The following is a 19314-nucleotide window of genomic DNA, read 5'->3' as shown; positions in this document are numbered from 1 at the left end:
CCGTCCTCCTCCCGATCTGGGGGATCTCGAGCGCAATCATTCCGGGATTGAATATTGGTGGGGAGGGGAGGGGGGTGCAAACATTGCCTTAAGAATTAATTTGACGTCCTTTCAGTCTCCCGATGAACCCGAGATGCGTGTGTTTTAGATCCCACATTTCCTTTTTTTTTTTTTTTTTTTTAACCCCCAGAAAGGGCAGCCCCGAGCCGGCGCGGAGCAGCGGGGGCACCCGAGAAGCGCGCCAGGGCGCTCCGGGGAAGGCGCGGGCGGCGGCGCGCGGGGGCGGCGGCGGCGGCAGGTGCGCGGGGAGTCCCCGCCCTGGTTCTCCCCAGCCGAGCCCGCGCCGCGCGGGGGTAGGAACGCGCCGCCTCCGCCCGCGCCCCGGAGCGCTCGGCCGGAGAGGAGGAGCCAAGGGCCACCGAGGCGGCGGGTGGAGCCCCGAGCCGTGCGCGCTGCGGGCACACTTCCTGGGCCCCGGCTCGCCGGCGCCGCGATGGCGTTTGGGAAGAGCCACCGGGACCCGTACGCCACCTCCGTGGGCCACCTCATCGGTAAGGAGGCGCCCGGGCGGGCTGTGCGCGGCCCGGGGTGGGACTCAGCGCCGCGCTGGACTCCGTTCCCCGGGGGCGCGGGGGGACGGAGTTGGATGCAAGTTGCAGGAAAACCTGCCGCTCCTCCAGCAGCTTTCCCAGCACCTCCACCCCGCGCCTTTCAGCTGGGACTTTCCTTGCGTGGCCGCCGCTCTCTAGATTCGCCCCTGCGCGCAACGGGCCTCGCCACGACTGCCCCTTGGGGACGGGATCCCAACGGGATCCCAACAGGTGACCGTGCAGAGGGCGCGGTGGAGGGGGGTGCCGCGGCGTCTCCCAAGAGAGATGAAGGCTGCCGCTCAGGCTCGTGCACTCGAGGGCTCTGGGTCCGTTTTACCGAGAGAAGATAAGGGCTGGGAGGGTGAGTGGTGTGACTGCCGGGAGAGGCTGGTCTCTCGCCAGACCAGTTCGCTCTGGCGCCGAGCCCTTGCAACCTGTTACTTTTTTTCTCTCGTAAACAAAGAGAATGGGGCTTGTGTAAGGTTCTGGAGTGCAGGAACGGCGGGGGAGGGGGAGCTGGGGGTTGCTCTGGAGGCTTCTTGCAGTCCACAGCGAGCCTTGCAGGTGCCAGCCCCACGCATCTCGCTCGCCTGGGGACTGGTCGTGCATGCAGATCGCCTTGGCTGCACCGTGCGACCAAGCTCAGCTCCGGTTTTTTCTTTTTTTTCTTTGTCTCCCCCTCTCAGTTTCCTTCCCTTGGGAACTGGGTGTGGCAGGAGGGCATAATGATGCTAGGGGATGCCTGATATTATCTGTGGGGAATTTAGTGGGGTGAGGAAATCGTGAGAACCTGGTAATTATAGTCAGGAGACTCAGATTTGGAGACTTTTGGCTGCAGCTCAGTTCGCTGTCTGTGTGACCGGGAAGACATCCCTTACTTAGCCTGAACCGTGAGAATTAAGATGGTCAGATTTAGCTAAGCCAGAGGAGGAAAAACTTTGTCAACTACTGATAGCTTTGTCTATATCGGTCTTTTTTTCAAATGAGCCCGGAGCTGAAGTGGATTCAGATCGCATCTTTGTAGGTAAACTCTCTATAAACACTTCACTCGTCTGCAGGTACTACTGGCAAGGCAAAGGTGATGGCAACTTTCAGGAAAAGCTTAGGGAAGAAGACACAATTTTGTAATAAGAGTTCAATGCCTTTGCAATACCTGGAAAATGTCAAGCGCCCAAAACTTGTAGAAAGTAAGACATTGACGCGCAGTGCCCTTGTTGGTTTTGGGCCAACAGCCTGTGGTGCTCCTGGGATCACGTGCTGCTGGGAAGCCGACCTGGGGGCCGCCTGCTCCCTTTGAGCTGCCTTCCTGACTCTCTGCCATGGTTTTTGAAGGGTGAATAGAAGTTTCCTAGGCAGCTAGGAGGGAGGAAGTAATTATGTGCCAAACCAATAGAGGTTGGTCAGCTTTGTTCATTGGCATGCCAGATTCAAATTCCTAGGGGTTGGGAAGCAGGCTAAGCTTTGGGGTTCTCCCAGCCCCATCCTTACTTTCCTCTCTGCACTGTCTTTTTAAATTCTGTTCTCTTAATTCCCCCTAAGACCACATGTTTTCATGGCAAAAGCGCTCTTATAAGACATATGTCTAACTCAGTCTGGCTGAGTGCTTATTCTTAAGGAGAGTGGCAGGTGCTTCGGGTATTCTTGTTCTCTTGAAGGTAAAATTTCAATTAACTGTGATCTTTTTCTCAGGGCCCCGGGAGAGTAAATAAGTTAAAGAATTGGGATCATCAGACAACTTAGAGATGAATGTTAGTTGTACCTGGTACCCGCTATTAGCTTTGGGCAATTTCCTTCATTCCTCTCTCACAGCGGGTTAAGTGAAATCACGTAAGATAAAATACTGGACCTTGTGTGTTTCACCTTGTAGGTGGTGTCTTCCCTGTTCTGAAAAACTGGCAGGCAAACAGAGATTTAGCCAGCCTGGCCCTGCAGCCAGGCACTGTGCCTGAGGCTTTTATTAATGGGTCACTCATTACTCTTGCAATAGCAGCATTCTCAGTGTGGGTTCTGATTGATTTCTGAATTACTGGGTGTTACTCCGAGAAGAAAAACTCCCTTTGCCCTATAAACTTAATAGTACTCTGCTAGTGAAACCTAGACAAATTATCTCAGGAAGACCAGGGTTATTTTGTTTTGTTTTGTTTTTGTTTTTAATTCTATTGTCTCAGACAGCTCTCTCTTTGCAGAAAAGGCTACATTTGCTGGAGTTCAGACTGAAGACTGGGGCCAGTTCATGCACATCTGTGACATAATTAATACTACCGGTGACGGGTGAGTACCACAGTGAGGGTGGGGAGGTTGTCATACATTTGCCTCTGATAAGAAGAATAAAAGCTACCAAATATTGCTCCCACATTATCTCTGGTTTTCTTGTTGAGAATTTTTGTTTTTTATCACCTTACTCAGTGCCCATTGCCATTTGAAGGTGTCAAGTTTAAATTTTAGATTATTTCAGATTGAAATACTGGCTATGTGGAATATCTGGAAATCCTTTCCTTTTTTTCTTTTCTTTCTTTTTCTTCAGTGTTTCAAATTATTCTCTGTAAGCTCCAAATCCTTTGAATGTTTTTTTTGAGAGACTGTTTTCTTTAAGACCCCTCTACCTCCAGTTGCTAATGTTTTACGTTTATGTCACAGAAAGATATTTTGAAAAACCTAAATTCCTGATAATGATCTGTTTCTGGACAATTATCAGTATTGACCAGGAAGTTAGCGAGCAGTCTTTTTTTCCCTCTCCCTGTCACAGGACCATATTTTTCTTTCACCTGCAACTTGTCCTGTTTATGCTGTGTCTTATGTTGTACTTAAAAACTTGGATAGTAAAAGTTTTTGAAAGAATTCATTGAGACCACTGTTTTGTAAATCTAATCTGAATTGAATTATTTTAAGAAATATAATGCTGTTCATTTCTTGTGCATATTGACTAATAAATGATAGGACAGTGCAATAGATTTACTCTATGTGATGAAGAAAACATATTTCTGGGTAGTATAGGAAATAGAAGTCCTTCTGGTTAGTATTTTCAGTTTTGTAGTGTTTTTCCTTTTTCATATTTATTTTCCTCTGTGACTCTTCTTCATTAATAGTACCTTCTTCTTTGCTTATACAAGAAATAACGCTCAACATAATTTTTTTTAAAACAATATTTTTGTTCTCACCAAAATTTCCAGTTTAAACCAAGATTTTAAACCATGATGTATAATCAGTAGTTTAAATAACATATTCTTGAATTATGCTCTCTCTATAAAATATAAAAATTGTATATATTTACACATTAATATTATATAATATAAATTTATATGTAATATATGAACCTTTTAAAATATAATTTTAGTATATTAAAATATATAGCATTAATAATTTAAATATAGTAGTGTATATATTTTTAAATATTTAAACCAAGATGTAGCATTAGTCGATTTAAATTGAGTTTTAACCAAGATGTAGTATTAATCAAGGCTTTAAATAATTTATTTCTAGAATTATATTTTAGCGTGCTACTAACAAGGTAATCAAAATTCTTATCATCTAATAAGCATTCTACTTGTGCATTCTAATATTTGGAAGGTAATATGTAAAAGGTATTCATGTCTTTTCAGTTGGTGGTACTTGGTGGTATTATCTTTTTAACTCTTGGCCCATATGTGTTGGGAAATGATATCCGTAATAAGTTACCATCCACTGCCTGTTATATGCAAAATTTTTCTTAGGATAAGTAACTGGAAGTTTGTACCTCTTGTTGACCTTCTCTAGTGTAAATTTTGACTTGGCTTAGTGCTACCTTTGTCACAAAAGATTGTAGCATATCAGAAGCTGACCTAGTCTAATTCCTCTGACATCTCCTTGTTCATAGGGTGTTCGGGAAATTGCTTTAATCAAAATGGGTAGCTGTCACCAGTTTTGGAAAGTACATTGCCTGTAATCTGTTGTGGTGGTAGAGGGAGGTGAATGTGAGCACATTCCCTCCTGGTTTCGTTTTGTTTTGTTTTGGGTCACACCTAGCAGTGCTCGAGAGTACCCCTGGCTCTGCACTTAGGAATCACTCCTGGAGGGCTCAGGGAGCCATTTGGGATGCCAGGGATTGAAAACAGGTTGGCTGCATGCAAGGCAGGCACCTTACCAAGCTGTATTGTCGCTCCAGCCCTGTACATTTCCTCCTTCAAGTAATACTCATGAAGTTATATAAATATTTGATTCTTTCAAGGTACTTCATGGTATTATTTATCTACCACTTAGATAAGATAAAATATGTGTGAGAAACGATCTACTCAGGTCACTCAGCAGAACAAGGACCTTGGTTTTCTCTTTTGCCTGTACCTTTTTCTTAATACATCCTGTTTTTCAGAGATTGTGTTCAGCTCTGCTTAAACTGATCATGCCTTTATTTGTTGCTCTAGGCCAAAAGATGCAGTAAAAGCTTTGAAGAAAAGGATTTCCAAAAACTACAATCATAAAGAAATTCAACTTACCTTGTCAGTAAGTACTTTACTGCTATAACTGAAACCCAGGATTTTCTGAACTATAGTCACATTTTTAGTTCTGAGTGTGTATATATATTCTGAGAATCACTGTATCATTGTATCACTGTCATCCCGTTGCTTATCTATTTGCTGAAGCAGGACCAATAACCTCTCCATTGTGAGATTTGTTAATGTTTTTGGTATGTCAAATATGCCACGGGGAGCTTGTCAGGCTCTGCCATGTGGGTGGGATACTCTCAGTAGCTTGCTAGGCTCTCCAAGAGGGATGGAGGAATCAAACCCGGGTCGGTCACGTGCAAGACAATGCCCTAAAGGCTGTGCTATCGTTAATAGTTTAACCAAAAGTTTCATTAATGACTAAAAATTCATTGAGACTTGGAAACTTTGAGAGTTTTCTTGATTGCAATAGTATTTATTTTATGGAAATTGTATTTTATGGAAAAAATAAAATTAAAATACTAATTTTCCAGGTCAGAGAATGGAATTTTAACTAGTGGTTAAAAACATAGGGTTACTGAATTGGTCAAGAAGTTTGTGTTCTTTACCCTTGGGAGAATGGAAATGTTGAAAAAATACTTTCTTGTTGGCTCACTACTTCCGTTGAATACCCTTGTGGAATTCTGAGGGGTTAGTAGCTTCTGACATCTTAGCCAGGTTTTCTTACTTGGTATATTTTGGAGAATGTTCTTTGATGTAAGCAGTTGTCCTGTGTGCCGTCTTGTCTGTGACTTGGGTGTGGACACTTATGTCACCTGTTCCCATTTCCCCCCAATCCTTGGCCATATGACTTCTCCAGTCACCTTGGTGAGTTGCCCTTTTTACTTCAGTGATTTGCACATCCTGCCTGTGTCCTGAGAGTGTTTGGTTTCTACTTTCTTTTGCATGTCTTTGCTTCCTTCTGCCCAGCTCAGCCCCCACCGCATGGTCATGGCTATGGCAAGATCCTGATAGCCAGTATCCTGCTTAAAGGCTTTTGCAGAGTTCACCGGAGGGCAGATGTGCAGATGTGAGCCCAGCTCCCTGATTTCCTGGGGGAGAGAAGTTACTGTATTTGAAGAGGCGGGGAGTGAAAAGAAATGACCTGAATGGTTTTGTGACATCTCTGATGAAATTCTTCCATTTAGGATCTGCATGTGTATTTTTAGAGGACTTTCTTCACCTTTATTTAAAAACAAAGCAAAACAGAACAAAAACACAGCTTTTCTCTGTCCTTTACTTAGAAGCCTCTTTAGGACTTCACGGTGGGAACTCTGAGAGAGAAGTCAAGCAAATCGATAGACATAGCAGAACAGGGGATCAATGATGGAAATAAACCTTTGCCTGGGGCCTGATTGATGCCTTCAACAACCCTGTGAAGTGGGTTACATTATTAACTCTATTTTGTAGAGGCAGAACTGGACCTGAATTAGTTAAGTGCTCCTCCCTCCGCACCCCCATACAAGATTTAAGTAACATAGGCAAGATTTGAGCCCAAACCACTTGGTATTTCAGGCTTCTGGAAATGACTAGCTACCGTATTTTGTTTGAATCTTCAACTTCATACGCTTGCAGGGCCCATGGATGAGGTGATTAACTATCGGCTGAATGATAGCATATCTCCCATTCTCTATCCTACTCTCCTGGTACCCATAAAGACTCAAGAGCTAACAGAAAATGCTGTTGAGTTGAGGTGAAAGATGGAGTTTTGTGGAATGAAGTGGGTCTGGGGTATCTCAGGACTATTGAGTTAGGAGAATTAGTGAAGGACAGAAGAGGAACTTAGTTCTCCTACAATTCAGCCTCTCCAAACACTCTTCTTGGTGTTTTGCTCTGTGTGTTGGATTTTCCTCCTTCTCCAATACTCCTAGCCTTCTTGGTGTTTTCTGTGGTTGATGCTTTTCCAGACCCACCATCCCTGTATGTTTCATGGGATGATGAGTCACTACTGTCTCCTGAGGAGCCTGGGGTATTCGAGAGTGCTGTCCCTTCTCGATCTCGTCTTGATTCACTTTCTTACTTCCCTGCGGGTAGTTAGATCTCTCAAGCCTAACTATCAGCCGTCTGCCTGTTCCCATTACCTGTTCCACCTCTGGTACTTGTGCATTCTTCTACTTTGGCAGAGCAAGATGACCTAAAACCTGTGCCAAAATAAAGAGAAGAGTCACAGTTTGTGGATAGGAAAATACCCACCTTAGAAAGCGAAATAGGTCCGTGCCAGGAGGATTGCTTACAGAGCTCACATTCTGAGTTTAGCCCCGGTACCATATGTCCCCATTGAACCCCGGGAGTAGCTGTGGGGGTGGCCCACAGCACGACTAGGCAGGACCATCAAACCATCTGGCGTGATTGGCCAGTTATCATCAGGAGTGGCCCCCTGCGGCCTCCTGAGCCTTGCCTAGGAGGCAAATAAAAGTAAAGTAAAATAAAATAGGGCTTTAACTCTTGATGGCCTCCTTACAGCTTTCCCCTGCCTGATAGTTAATGACCGAGTCTCCTTGCCTCACTGCAGTTGTGTATTTAAAGTGTCAGAATGGCTTTAATATGAACTCAAACCATGCTTGATAAGGGAAATTGACTCCAGAAAGCATATTCGAATGTCTGTCAAAGACAATTATCTTTGCAGGTTAGAGTCTTTAAATAAAATGAGTCCCTGTTCTTGGCATTTCTTTCTTAACTACTTTAAAGCGATGAGAGCATGATTTGTATTATCTGTCATTTGGGGTTCTCCCTGGACTTGTTAGCTTGGATTCGGTCTTTGGTAGGGTTTGACCAGACTGTGATTTCCTACTGTCGTCGTTCACTGGAACGGTTTTGTCAAGAAGCCGTGCATTGCGTTTTATTACCAGGCTCTCTGCAGCAAGCTTAGTCTTGAATGAGTTCGTGGGGCTGTGTCTCAGCAAGATACTACTCTTGTCCGGAAAGTTGATAAACAGGTTTCTAGGAATCTGCTCTTGTGGATGCTGCTGAGATGGAGAGCTGTAGGGATTTGCCAAGTGTCAAATGTTCCCGGGACCTGGTTGTAAAATATCCTGTTTCCTAGGATGAGCTCATCATACCTTGGTGCGGTCTTTGGCTCCCGATGGTCCCAAAGTGTGGTTTTCTGAGCCCGATTTAGAAATTGGCAGTGAGAAGTAGAACTGCAGTCAGTTCTCACATCATCTCATAGGCAGATACTCAGAAACTGAGTTTCAGCAAAATGACATAAGAAAATCTGGTTTCCAAGGAGGGGGTGGTGGGGAGCTGATTGATGTAGACAAGTTCCTATGGCATATTCCTTGTCGCATCATCTGGCTTCTAAGTAAAGACCTCAGGGGTGCGAGAGGTAGCCAGTAGGCCAAGCTGATCCCTGGCAGTCCAGATGGTCCCCTGAGTACCACTAAAGGTCATCTCATAGCACAGAGTAATACCTGAGCACTGCTGGGTGTGGCCCCCAAAACAAAAAGACCCCCCCAATATTTCTAATATTGAATAACTCATGGTCATTCAGTGTTCAGCATGCTCGTGCAGGGTAGAGAATGGGCAGAACCTCATCCCAGCAGCTCAGGCGACAAAGCAGAACCTTCCTCTCGACAGGATGTCTCACATGCACGTACACTAGACCAGCTGTGACATGCCAAGAGCCCAGAGTTGCACATCTCTGGGATATGGGAGGAAACTGGAGTATGTGCATACTTTGCCCGTACTCCGCCCCAGTGGGAAATTGCTTCTATTTCTTTTCTACATCATATCCAAGTGAGACTGAACACACTACAGTTACTTCATACTTCTCAACATACCAAGAGTTTTTTTTAGCTTCCTGAAAAGAATGCTTGTCTTAGCAAACCAGCACATTCTCTCCTGATAGGAATTCCTCTATGGAAACACGATGATTATGAGATTTACCAATTAGAAAGGTTGTACTGAGTGCCGGGCTGTTTGTATATGTATTTCATTGAAACTTTAAACGTCTCCAAAGGATAGTATACCCATTTGCAGATGGAATGTCCTAAGACTTGTTTAAAGATAGGAAAATTGCTAGCCAAATAGGTGATTGGTAAAACCTAAAACTTTCACACCCTTTAGTTTTTTTGGTTTTTTTTTTTTTAATCTATTTGCTGCTAGAGTTCCTATTCTGTCAGATCATGCTTAGGTTATCTGAATATGGTAATTGCACCAAAGCTCAGTTTCAGAATGTGTAAAGACAATGTATTTAATCTCTCCAACTTGCCACGGTAAGTTTTATTGTTTTTTCAGTGGGGTGGACCGTGAAAGAGATACTGGGAACATAATGAAAGAAGTGATAGAGAAGTAATTCGTCCTGACATTCTAGATTCCAGTGGGAAACAAAGAAGATGCTCATGTTAACATTTCACTGTTTCATATTGAAACTGATTTTATGCAGGTCACCTTCTGGGTGGGTATGGCTGAAAAACCAAAGACTCGAAAGAAAAACTGGGTATTAAGCAAAATGACATTGTTCAGCTTTCAGCTCTTTCTAAACAAGTTGCATTAAACTAGATACATCTCCACGAAGTTCGTTGAGCCATGAATGGAACAGGAGGAAGGACAAATTCTGGATGATCTCACTCATCTGTGGACTAGAAAGTAGCCAGAACAAAGGGAATAAACAGTATCCAGCAATGACAAACCCTTGGTCTTAGTTTACAGGGCTGATTACCAAGCCAGAAGGAGAAAATTAAGGGGAATAAAGACCAAACCAGAGGTGATGCAGAGCCAGTGGTGGAGAGTCTTGGTTACTTGAGTGGTGGAAGTTGGGTGCAGTAATTTTGTAGAATGAGTATCATAAGCCTAAGCACAGTGCTGCTGTAACCACATTACCTAAGCTATAATTTAAAAAATAATTAAAAACTTAAAGGAAGTCTATAACAATCAGCCAATGAAATTAACACTGAAATCTAGGAAAGAAATTCCGTTTCATGTTTTGGATTTTGTTCTTTTTTATTCCCGTTGACCTTAAAGATTTTTCCCCTATTTGCATGTGTTCCACTTTGGTGTTTTTCTGATTGCCTTCCCAGCCACACCGTTCTTAAAACTACAACTTTCACTCTTCTTTGTATTGCCATGGAAATGACACAACACAACATGCTACAAGGACAGTTTTCAAGGATAGGTCTTGCTAGGGAGTGCTATGGCTTTTGGTCCAAGGTAGGAGCTTGTGAAGAAGAGAGATTCAGTCACTTCTAGATATTTACCCTCTGTATGCAGTTCTTCACCACTAGCTTATTCATTCGTTGGTTATATTTTTCGTGTTGCACTACTACAAATGTTTTGTTTTCCAAGGTGACTATAGGACCCATTCATCAGTTCTTAGTTCATACACCTGTTTGATACCCCATCTTCCTGGAAAAGGTTGGGCTCCAAACATTCAGTTTCTGTTCATTGGTCTTCAGTCACCTTTACTGTGTTCTCTTTTCTGTCCTGTGTAGCAGACAAACTCCATTGTGCTACCCAGTCCTCTCTCTGTTCATCATAAGCATCACTAATTACTTTTGACCTACCTGTACATGTTTACTCTCAGCTAAGAACTAAAAGAGCCCCACTATTTTGTTGTTCAGAGTCATCATGGGCTGCTACAACATCAGTACTGTGTCCTGTGTGGTTTGTACAATAGGCAACCACTTCTCATCTTTTGGGAGGGTTTGAAGTTCAAGATAAAGGTGACAGCAGATGCAGGGACTGCTGAAGGTCAGTTCCTGGGCTCAACCATCGTCACATGGTGGAAGGTTTTCATTCTCTCCTCACCCCACCTCTATTTTTTAAAGAAAAAAGAAAGGAGGGACTTTACTGTCATGAAACCAACTTAATTTGAAAGAGATGGCCACCAAGCATTGGCTGATCTCATCTCATTTATTTTTTTGTCTTTTGGGTCACACCCGGCAATGCACAGGGGTTACTCCTGGCTCTGCACTCAGAAATTACTCCTAGCCGTGCTCAGGGGACTATATGGGATGCTGGGAATTGAACCCGGGTCGGCCGTGTGCAAGGAAACTCCCTACCCGCCGTGCTATTGCTCCAGCCCCAAGAGGCCAGGTTTTATTTTATTTTATTTTATTTTTAATTTTTTATTGAGTCACCATGTGGAAAGTTACAAAGTTTTCAGGTTTAAATCTCAGTTATACAATGCTCAAATACCCATCCCTTCACCAGTGCTCACATTCCACCACCAAGAATCCCAGTATAGCTCCACCCCGCCCCCCCACACCCCTAACCCCTCCACGCCCCTAGCCCCCCCACCCTTAGCCCCCCCTCCCCGCCTGTGTAACTAATAAATTTCACTTTACTTTCACCCGTTTCCGCAGTCAATGAGTTGTTGAAGGTGGTCTCAGATGGACTCACCTCATCCTAAGCTAGGTTTTTAGCATCAGACCTGAATGAGTGGATCTCTACTGGCTCTTCCCTCTATTACAACTTCATGGGCCCTCCAGTTCCTTTTGTAGAGCATTGTTTGAAATGCTTTCCAGTTTATGACTTCGCGCACAGAAGCATGAAAGCATGCTCAGGATAAAGATATGGGGACTACTACCCTCCATTGGCTTCTTAGTGCCTCCAAGATAATGTTGAGCCGTTAGAACAATAATATAGTGCATAGGGCTTGCACTCAGCTGACCTGATTTGATCCCCGGTACCTCATATGGTCTTGCAAGCCTCACCAGGAGTGTTCCCTGAGCACAGAGCCAAGAGTAGGTGCCGAGCACAGCCATATGTGGCCCCTGCCACCACCAAAACAAAAAAGAAAAAGCAAATGTCAAAGTTTGTTACTTTTCAAATTTCTCTACTAACTAAATGTTGCCCCTCCACACTTTATCCTACCAATTCAGTGACCCAAGTTTACTTAAAGACTTTGTAACCAAGTACATGATTTCTTCTTCACAATTCATTTCCTCTGCCATGTCGATGTATCTGTCTATTTATGTTTCCATGTTGTTGTATCCTCATTTGTATTTAAAATTTCAAAGCTCTTTAAGAAGTGATGTCAGACCACCTGGCCTGAATTATCACCACTCTAGATAAAGACTGGGTGACTATAATTTTTCCAAACTGAGTGTTTTTGAGAGTGGAAGAGATGGGGGTTGCCATTGGTGATATAAGGACAGTAAGACTAAACCAGGACTGTGAAACACACACTCAGGAAAAGCTGGGACAAATGTCACCCTGTATTTTCTATTTTTTTTTCTCTTTTTTCCGTCTTGCTGTTACTCCTCCTGTTGGGTCCTGACTTCCTAAGAATTCTATGCCCCAAATAGTTCTGCCCTATACTTCCTCACATTCCGCAAAGCTCAGATTTTATCATACATTTTAGTAGATACTGAGTTCTCTTGGCTAATTAGAATGCTAGTGAAAATTATTTCTTAACAGTTTTTTTTTTACAATGTTAGGTGGTTTTGCCTGATATAATGTTTAATTTTTCTTTCTAATTAGCTTATTGACATGTGCATGCAGAACTGTGGTCCACGTTTCCAGTCTCTGATTGTGAAGAAGGAATTCGTTAAAGATAGTTTAGTTAAGCTGCTGAGTCCCAGATACACCCTGCCATTAGACTTTCAGAATAGAATCTTAAGTTTCATTAAGGTAAGTCTGTGGTATGTTTATGAGATGGATGGTAAACACCAACAATTAGAGATATAATTACATATTTCCCAATTGGTTCTGTGATCCTTTATAAAACTAGAAGTGAGGCAGAAAGTGTTATTATGCCATGTGATAATCATTTCTTAGTATTGGAACATGAGCTTTTTCTGAAGAATTTGCAGATTTTTTCCTGCTTTTCTCTGGTTTTCCATTTTTATCCTTGTCATGCAGGGGGAAAAAGTGATATGTGTATTTGTTTAGCAGGCATGGAAAGTATGCTCTGGAATATATAACTGACTACTTTTAAATTTACTTAGCAAAAGAGCTACAGATGTTATTTTGGAATTTGACTATGAAGCCTGGATTTAGTAAGTCCCTGCAAAATCCATAATATCTATTTCAGATTCAGTAAAATGTTGAAGTGTGAGAATCTGATGATTTAAAAAATCTGATGTTAATAGTCTTTGAAAATGTGCGTTTTGTCCATGACATTCAAAAGTAGATTTTTCTGAGTATGGTACATAATTGTCACCGATTTTCTGTCATCAGCTTCAGAATTTAATTTTGGTTTTGGATTGTTTTTTTTTGTTTGTTTTTAACTCTGCACCCTCTCTTGAATTCAGAATTGGTCCCAGGGTTTTCCAGGAGGTGTGGATGTAAGTGAAGTGAAAGAGGTGTACCTTGACCTGCTTAAGAAAGGTGTTCAATTTCCTCCCTCAGATGCTGAGAATGAAACAAGGCAAAAGGTAGGAGGTCTTTTGGGGATGTAAGTAGAGAAAGATAATATATTACCATAGGTTCTTTTCCATCATAAGGGACAGTCCCAATTACATCCAACTTAAGCATAAAGGTGAATTTGAAAGCTGTTGTATTATCCCAGAAAACCAAATAAAGCACAAGAGGTTGGGGGTGTTAGCCGGATCTTTGGGTCAGGAATGAGGGTTGTTACTTGTCTACTTTTTTATTATCAGACTCATTCACTCTCATAACAGACCAGCTTTTTCCACATTGTAGATAACATAGTTTCCAAACTTTCACTGTAATTGTAGCTATTCCAGAGCCCAGTCTAGAAATTTGGGAGGTGTTTCACTTTAACCAGCCTGGGGCAGTTTTCCATGCATGTGCAAATCCGTGGAGAACCTGTAAGAAAATCAAGTCTCCAAAGGGAAATCATTTAAAAACAGTAGAGGAAATGTGGAATATAAAGAGACAGAATAAGGGAGGCACAAAAAAAAAAAAGTCCAAAGGGGCAATAGAACTACAGTTGCTCTGCAGAATTGAGTTTACCTGGAGGGGATAAGGAAGAGAAAAATGGGGCAGGGTCCTTGGGACTTTGTGAAGGGAAGTGGGCACTCTGGTAGTGGATGTGTGGTTGGAGCAAAGTATGTATGAAACTATTATTAGCCATATTGAAAGTCATAGTACCTCTATATATAAATGAGGAAAAGTAGTAGAGGCAAGTCCTTTTTTTTTTTTTTTTTTTGGCTTTTTGGGTCACATCTGGCGATGTACAGGAGTTAATCCTGGCTCATGCACTCAGGAATTAACTCCTAGTGGTGCTCAAAGGACCATATGGGATGCTGGGAATTGAACCCAGGTCAGCCGAGTGCATGGCAAACGCCCTACCTGCTGTGCTATTGCTCCAGCCACAAGGCAAATCCTTTTTTGAAAGGATAGTTTTCAAAAGGGAAAAGTTAGATAAGGGTCTCCACTGCATGGAATCTTATGGTCAGCTGATTTATTATGAGTATTCTGCCCATGGGGAGACGTTAAAGGTCTACCCCCATTTATTCTCAAGTTTGCAAATACTTCGAGAGAACTCCTGTGTGTAATACTTTAGGTAGCTGATTGTACTTCCGCCCTTAACTTCCTCTAATTTCCATAGAGCGGAAGTATAGTCCACCTGTAGATTGGGGATTCCTGATATGGTGAGGTCAGCAATTCATACGAATGCCTCTTCTGGAGGTTTCATCATGAAAGCTAACTCTTCTGTTGTTTGGGGGTTTGGCGGGTATATGGGCACACCTGGCAATGCTCAGTGGTTACTCCTGGCTCTGCACTCAGAAATTATTCCCATCAGTACTCGGGGTGGGGGTAGGGGGATCATAAGATGCCGAGGATCTAGCCCAGGTAGGGGGTGTGCAAGGCAAACGCCCTCCCTGCTGTCCTATCCCTCCAGTCCCAGAAAGCTAACTCTGTGCTTGGGGAGATTCCTCCTAGTCATCCTGCTCCATCCTTTTATCTGCTCACCAACCTGCTTGTGATACTCCCTTATTTTTCTTTCTTCCAAGGCATAAGATAGTAGTGGCCTGGAACTTCATTACTCAAAAATAGCACTTAAGGTGTAATCCAGGAATTTATTAGGTATACTCCAGCTTGTACCGGAATCTTCATTTTCTTTTTTTTTTCTTTTTGGGTCATACCTGGCGATGCTCAGGGGTTACTCCTGGCTCTGCACTCAGGAATTACTCCTGGAGGTGCTCAGGGGACCATATGGGATGCTGGGGATCGAACCCAGGTCGGCTGCATGCAAGGCAAACGCCCTACCCACTATGCTATCGCTCCAGCCCCCGGAATCTTCATTTTCATAAGATCTCTAGGTGAAAATCTTCTGCACACTGGTGACTTAGAAGCTCTGCCCAAGAGTTTCAGACCCTCTACCCAAGGATATAAAGGGAAACATTGATTCTTAGAAGCTTTTCTTTGGTGGAGGTGATATATCTTGCTAGCTGTGACTTAAAAGGGTTTGATGTGAATTAATTTACCACTTTGCTTAAGAACCCAAAGTGAGGTCAGCAGAGAGCTCATAGGAGTTTATCTTCTAGAGCCTTGGTAAAAAATAAGGATGTTCGTTAATTTGTAACTCAATTACAGTAGTCATCTTGCGTTGAATATTTGCTTTCCTATGGGCATATCATTGCTTTACCTCTTTTCTCAAAATGTTAGGCAGGGTATTGATTTGGATTTATTCTGGCGTAATCCCCTCTGCCCAAGATTTTGAGAGTCTTCTATCACCAAGATGGAAAAATGGGTAAGCTGTTGCTATGTTAATTCAAATAATGCTATCTTAATATTCTGTATTGTTAGACTAATCGGATCTCATCAGCTTCATCAACATCTGTTCCAACTGCACCAGCTCTTCCTTCTGTCATTGTTCCCAAGAACTCGATGATTACACTGGTCCCAGAACAGGTAACAGCATCAACAACTATCTTAACTGATGACTTTCCCAGGTTCTAAACTCTTCACATGCAGTTTTATTTTTCTTATCATGGTGAGGTGGAGGTGCAGTATTGCCCTGTTTTACAGGAGAGGCTACACATTAACATCACGTGCTGTATCAAGGTCCCATTCAAGAGAAAGTCCACGGATTCCGTCTGCTTCTAAAGCCTGAGTGTTCTTAACATTTATGCTCAGCTCGTGGCTTTTGTGGCTTTCTGGAGGCGAGTGGTGGACTGCACCCAGGGTCAGCCAGCTGATTCCTATTGCTCTTGTCCTTCTACCATCTCAGAGAGCTGTTAGGAGTGTGCTTATTACTAGTATTCATTATGCCCACTGAATCACATTTACTTGTTTGTCTCTTTTTTATTCGGAGTTCAGCTAAGCAGTCACTACATGAAACACATGTCTGTGTCACTAGGCGGCCACTATCATTAAAGACTTTGCATTAATTATTGTTATTTGATATTTCTCATGTTAAATACTTCATGTCACTGGGGTCAGATCGATAGTAGAGCAGGTAAGGCACTTGCCTTGCATGCTGACAATCCAGGTTCGATCCCCAGCACCCTATGTGGTCCCGAAAGTCTGCCAGGAGTGATCTCTGAGCACAGAGCCAGGAGTAACCCCTGAATGCTACAGGGTGTGGCCCCCAATCACTGTCACTGTTGTTCCATTGTTCATTGATTTGCTCGAGTAGGCACCAGTAACGTCTCCTTGGTGAGACTTGTTACTGTTTTTGCCATATCGAATATGCAACAGGTAGCTTGCTAGGCTTTGCTATGCGGGCGAGACACTCTCAGTAGCTTGCCAGGCTCTCCAAGAGGGGTGGAGGAATCAAACCGGGGTCAGCTGCATGTAAGGCAAATGCCTTACTCGCTGTGCTATCGCTCCAGCCCATGGCCCCCAAACGAAACATAAATCCATGTCATTAATTCCTCTCAGAGTTTAATTCAAAATTTTTTTTAAAAAGGGTCTTTTTTTAAATCTTTCCCTAATGCCATAAGAACTATAAAACCTTCATTGATTTTCATCTCCCCCTTTTCTTGCCAAGAAACAATAGATTAATATCTCATTTTTTTTAAAATCTCGCTTGCTTGTAGCCTTTCTCCTTTTTTCTATTCTAAACTGATATTTCCCCCTTTACTTGTAATATGAAGAGCATAATTGGAAGCTATTTTCAGTCTTCTTAGAAGGTGGCAGGTTGTACATATTTAAAACAATCACGCTTATTAAAGGTAAGACATTTTGCAAAGACATTTTCTCTTCCAGCAGCACCTCCTGAAAGAAGGAAACAAGGTAGTTGTTCTTCATGTATCACACTCACTCATGGATGTGTTGCTCTTTGCAGATTGGAAAATTGCACAGTGAGTTGGATATGGTGAAAATGAACGTGAGAGTGATGTCTGCCATATTGATGGAGAATGTTCCTGGGTCTGAAAACTCTGAGGACATTGAGCTCCTGCAGGTGTAGTATGATTATAGGATCGTAGGGACAGTCCGTCCCAAGGTTACTCTCTAAACTCAAGAGTCCTAGAACCAGAAGACACTTCCCCTTGACGAGCCCATTGGTTTTCAGCCGTCAGTCCTTAGGCCAGTAGGGGTTCACAGAAATTTTCTGCTGGCCTGTAATAAAATGATTGCCCTATAATGCATGGTCTGCCTGGATTACATAGGGGAGTGAAGTGGAACAGCGTTGCCCAGGGTGACAAGTGTAAGTGGTGCTGTGTATATGTACATCATTTTACTAGTCTGCTGAGTATTTCTCCTTTCACGGATCTGCTGCAGGTGAAAAGGGGTTGGAGTTCACTGACCGGTTCCTTCGTTCTGCATCTTAATAGTCATCCTTACATTCTTTTATTATCAGGAGGATGATAGTAGCCTAGACACGGTCCTTAACCCCTTGTGACAGTTTGGCTTCATTTTTTCACATGTAGCTTTGTTCCTATACCATCTCTCCTCAGTTTCTGATCTTCTTTCAGTGTTTGAAAGTTACTGTTACCTCTGAACCAATCCATTCAGTAATCTCTGAATAACCACAATGTTACAGGGAAGGTAAACATGAGACTACCTATTCTTGAAGGAATATTTTTTTTCTAGTAAGAGTGTAAAGCACAAGTTAGTTAAGTATTATAGATGCTACATTGAAATCTATACTGTGGTTTATAGGGGTGGGACAGGTAGAAAGGTGAGGATGGTTAGAATGTTTAGCTGGAGACAAGACTCAGACTGTGGAGGAAAATTGGTGCATTTGAGGTAAATCATGAACATTTAATTACTGGAGCAATGACCGTCCCCTCCCTTTTTATTATGCCTAAATGTCCATATATCCTTTTCCTTCAGATAGTTCATTCTACTTAACAATTTTAAATTTAACATAAGTTTTGCAGGGGTGGGGACTTTTTGGGTCATGCCTGGGGATGCTCAGGGGTTACTCCTAGCTCTGCACTCAGGAATTACACCTGGTATTGCTCAGGGGACCATATGGGATGCCGGGGATCAAACCTTGGTTTGCAAGGCAAACGCCCTCCCTGCTATACTATCGCTCCAGCCCCATAACATAATTTTTAGCACTAATTTTAGAAGCGGTTATAAAAAAGTGGTTTCTAAGTCTGTTTTCTTCCCAAATAAATTCAGAACCTTACTATATTTTCTTCTTTCAGACTCCCACCCTGTAGTTCTCACGTGGGTATTATTCTCCCTTTAACTTAGGTTGTCAGTAGCACTTTTCTCAATCATTGTTTATTTGGGAAAGAAATCACAAACAGAATTCCCTTGTTCAGCACATCTTCCTGTAATTACATTTTGTATGTATTACTTGAATCTTTTAGTTGTAGTGTTTGCATGTCCATTAATGTCCTTTATGCTTAAATGCTAGTAGTTTGCTAGATGCAAAATTCTAGGTACAACCTTTTTTTTTCTCTTAAGTCTTTGAAAAATACTGCTCCATTGTTCTCTTGTATCTGGTGATGCTAATGAGAAGTAGCTTCCTGTCTCTTATTTCTCTGCTTTGTAATTTTTTAATTTTTCTGATTACAATTACTTTTACCTTGGTGGTGCTGAAATTTTACTCTGCAGTTATGTTTTGATGATGATGTGTTCTGGAAAATGCGTTGTGCATGTGTTCTAGAGTATAATGACACAAACTGGTATGGTATATATAATGGACTATGAACCTATGCTTTATGGCATAGCTTCTTGTGGTTATCATGGTATAAGCCATCCATCATGAGTGACTTAATGACTATACTGTGTTTATGGCGAGGTGTGTATGTATATATGTGCATTTCTCTTAAGACTACTGCTTGGAGGGTAGGGCATGCGCAGAGACCTGAGCTTATTACCCAGCACTACACAGCCCTCAGTTACTGCTGGATTATGTCCCTGGTGTCTCCCAGTCACCACTGGGATTACACTGTTGGCCACAGAAGTGCTGGGCCTGCATATTGAAGAGTCAGACCGAGATGTCTAAGTAT

At 42.6% G+C, this 19314-nt stretch overlaps 1 protein-coding gene across 5 annotated transcripts in view; it reads left to right on the top strand.

The window, feature by feature from the left end:
- Positions 1–362: 362 nt before the first annotated feature.
- TOM1L1 (target of myb1 like 1 membrane trafficking protein) overlaps positions 363–19314 on the top strand; it is a 52576-nt gene continuing 33624 nt past the window's right edge. For 2 of the 5 annotated variants that reach the window (XR_008629185.1, XM_055131033.1), the window contains exons 1-7: positions 363–551; positions 2777–2861; positions 4988–5066; positions 12470–12619; positions 13243–13365; positions 15707–15811; positions 17190–17306. Coding sequence is in view for 2 of the 5 variants with exons in the window: in XM_055131033.1 (XP_054987008.1) it covers positions 494–551; positions 2777–2861; positions 4988–5066; positions 12470–12619; positions 13243–13365; positions 15707–15811; positions 17190–17306 (717 nt within the window). In the remaining 3 variants the exon portion in view is untranslated. Of the gene's footprint in view, positions 552–579; positions 822–2776; positions 2862–4987; positions 5067–12469; positions 12620–13242; positions 13366–15706; positions 15812–17189; positions 17307–19314 lie in introns of those variants that run through there. The other 3 variants (XM_055131032.1, XR_008629183.1, XR_008629184.1) reach the window with 3 other exon arrangements.

The sequence above is a fragment of the Sorex araneus genome, chromosome 3 (assembly GCF_027595985.1).
Source record: "Sorex araneus isolate mSorAra2 chromosome 3, mSorAra2.pri, whole genome shotgun sequence".
Taxonomy (NCBI): Eukaryota; Metazoa; Chordata; class Mammalia; order Eulipotyphla; family Soricidae; genus Sorex; species Sorex araneus.
The sequence above is the reverse complement of the archived record's forward strand: the minus strand, read 5'-3'. Positions and strand labels throughout refer to the sequence as shown.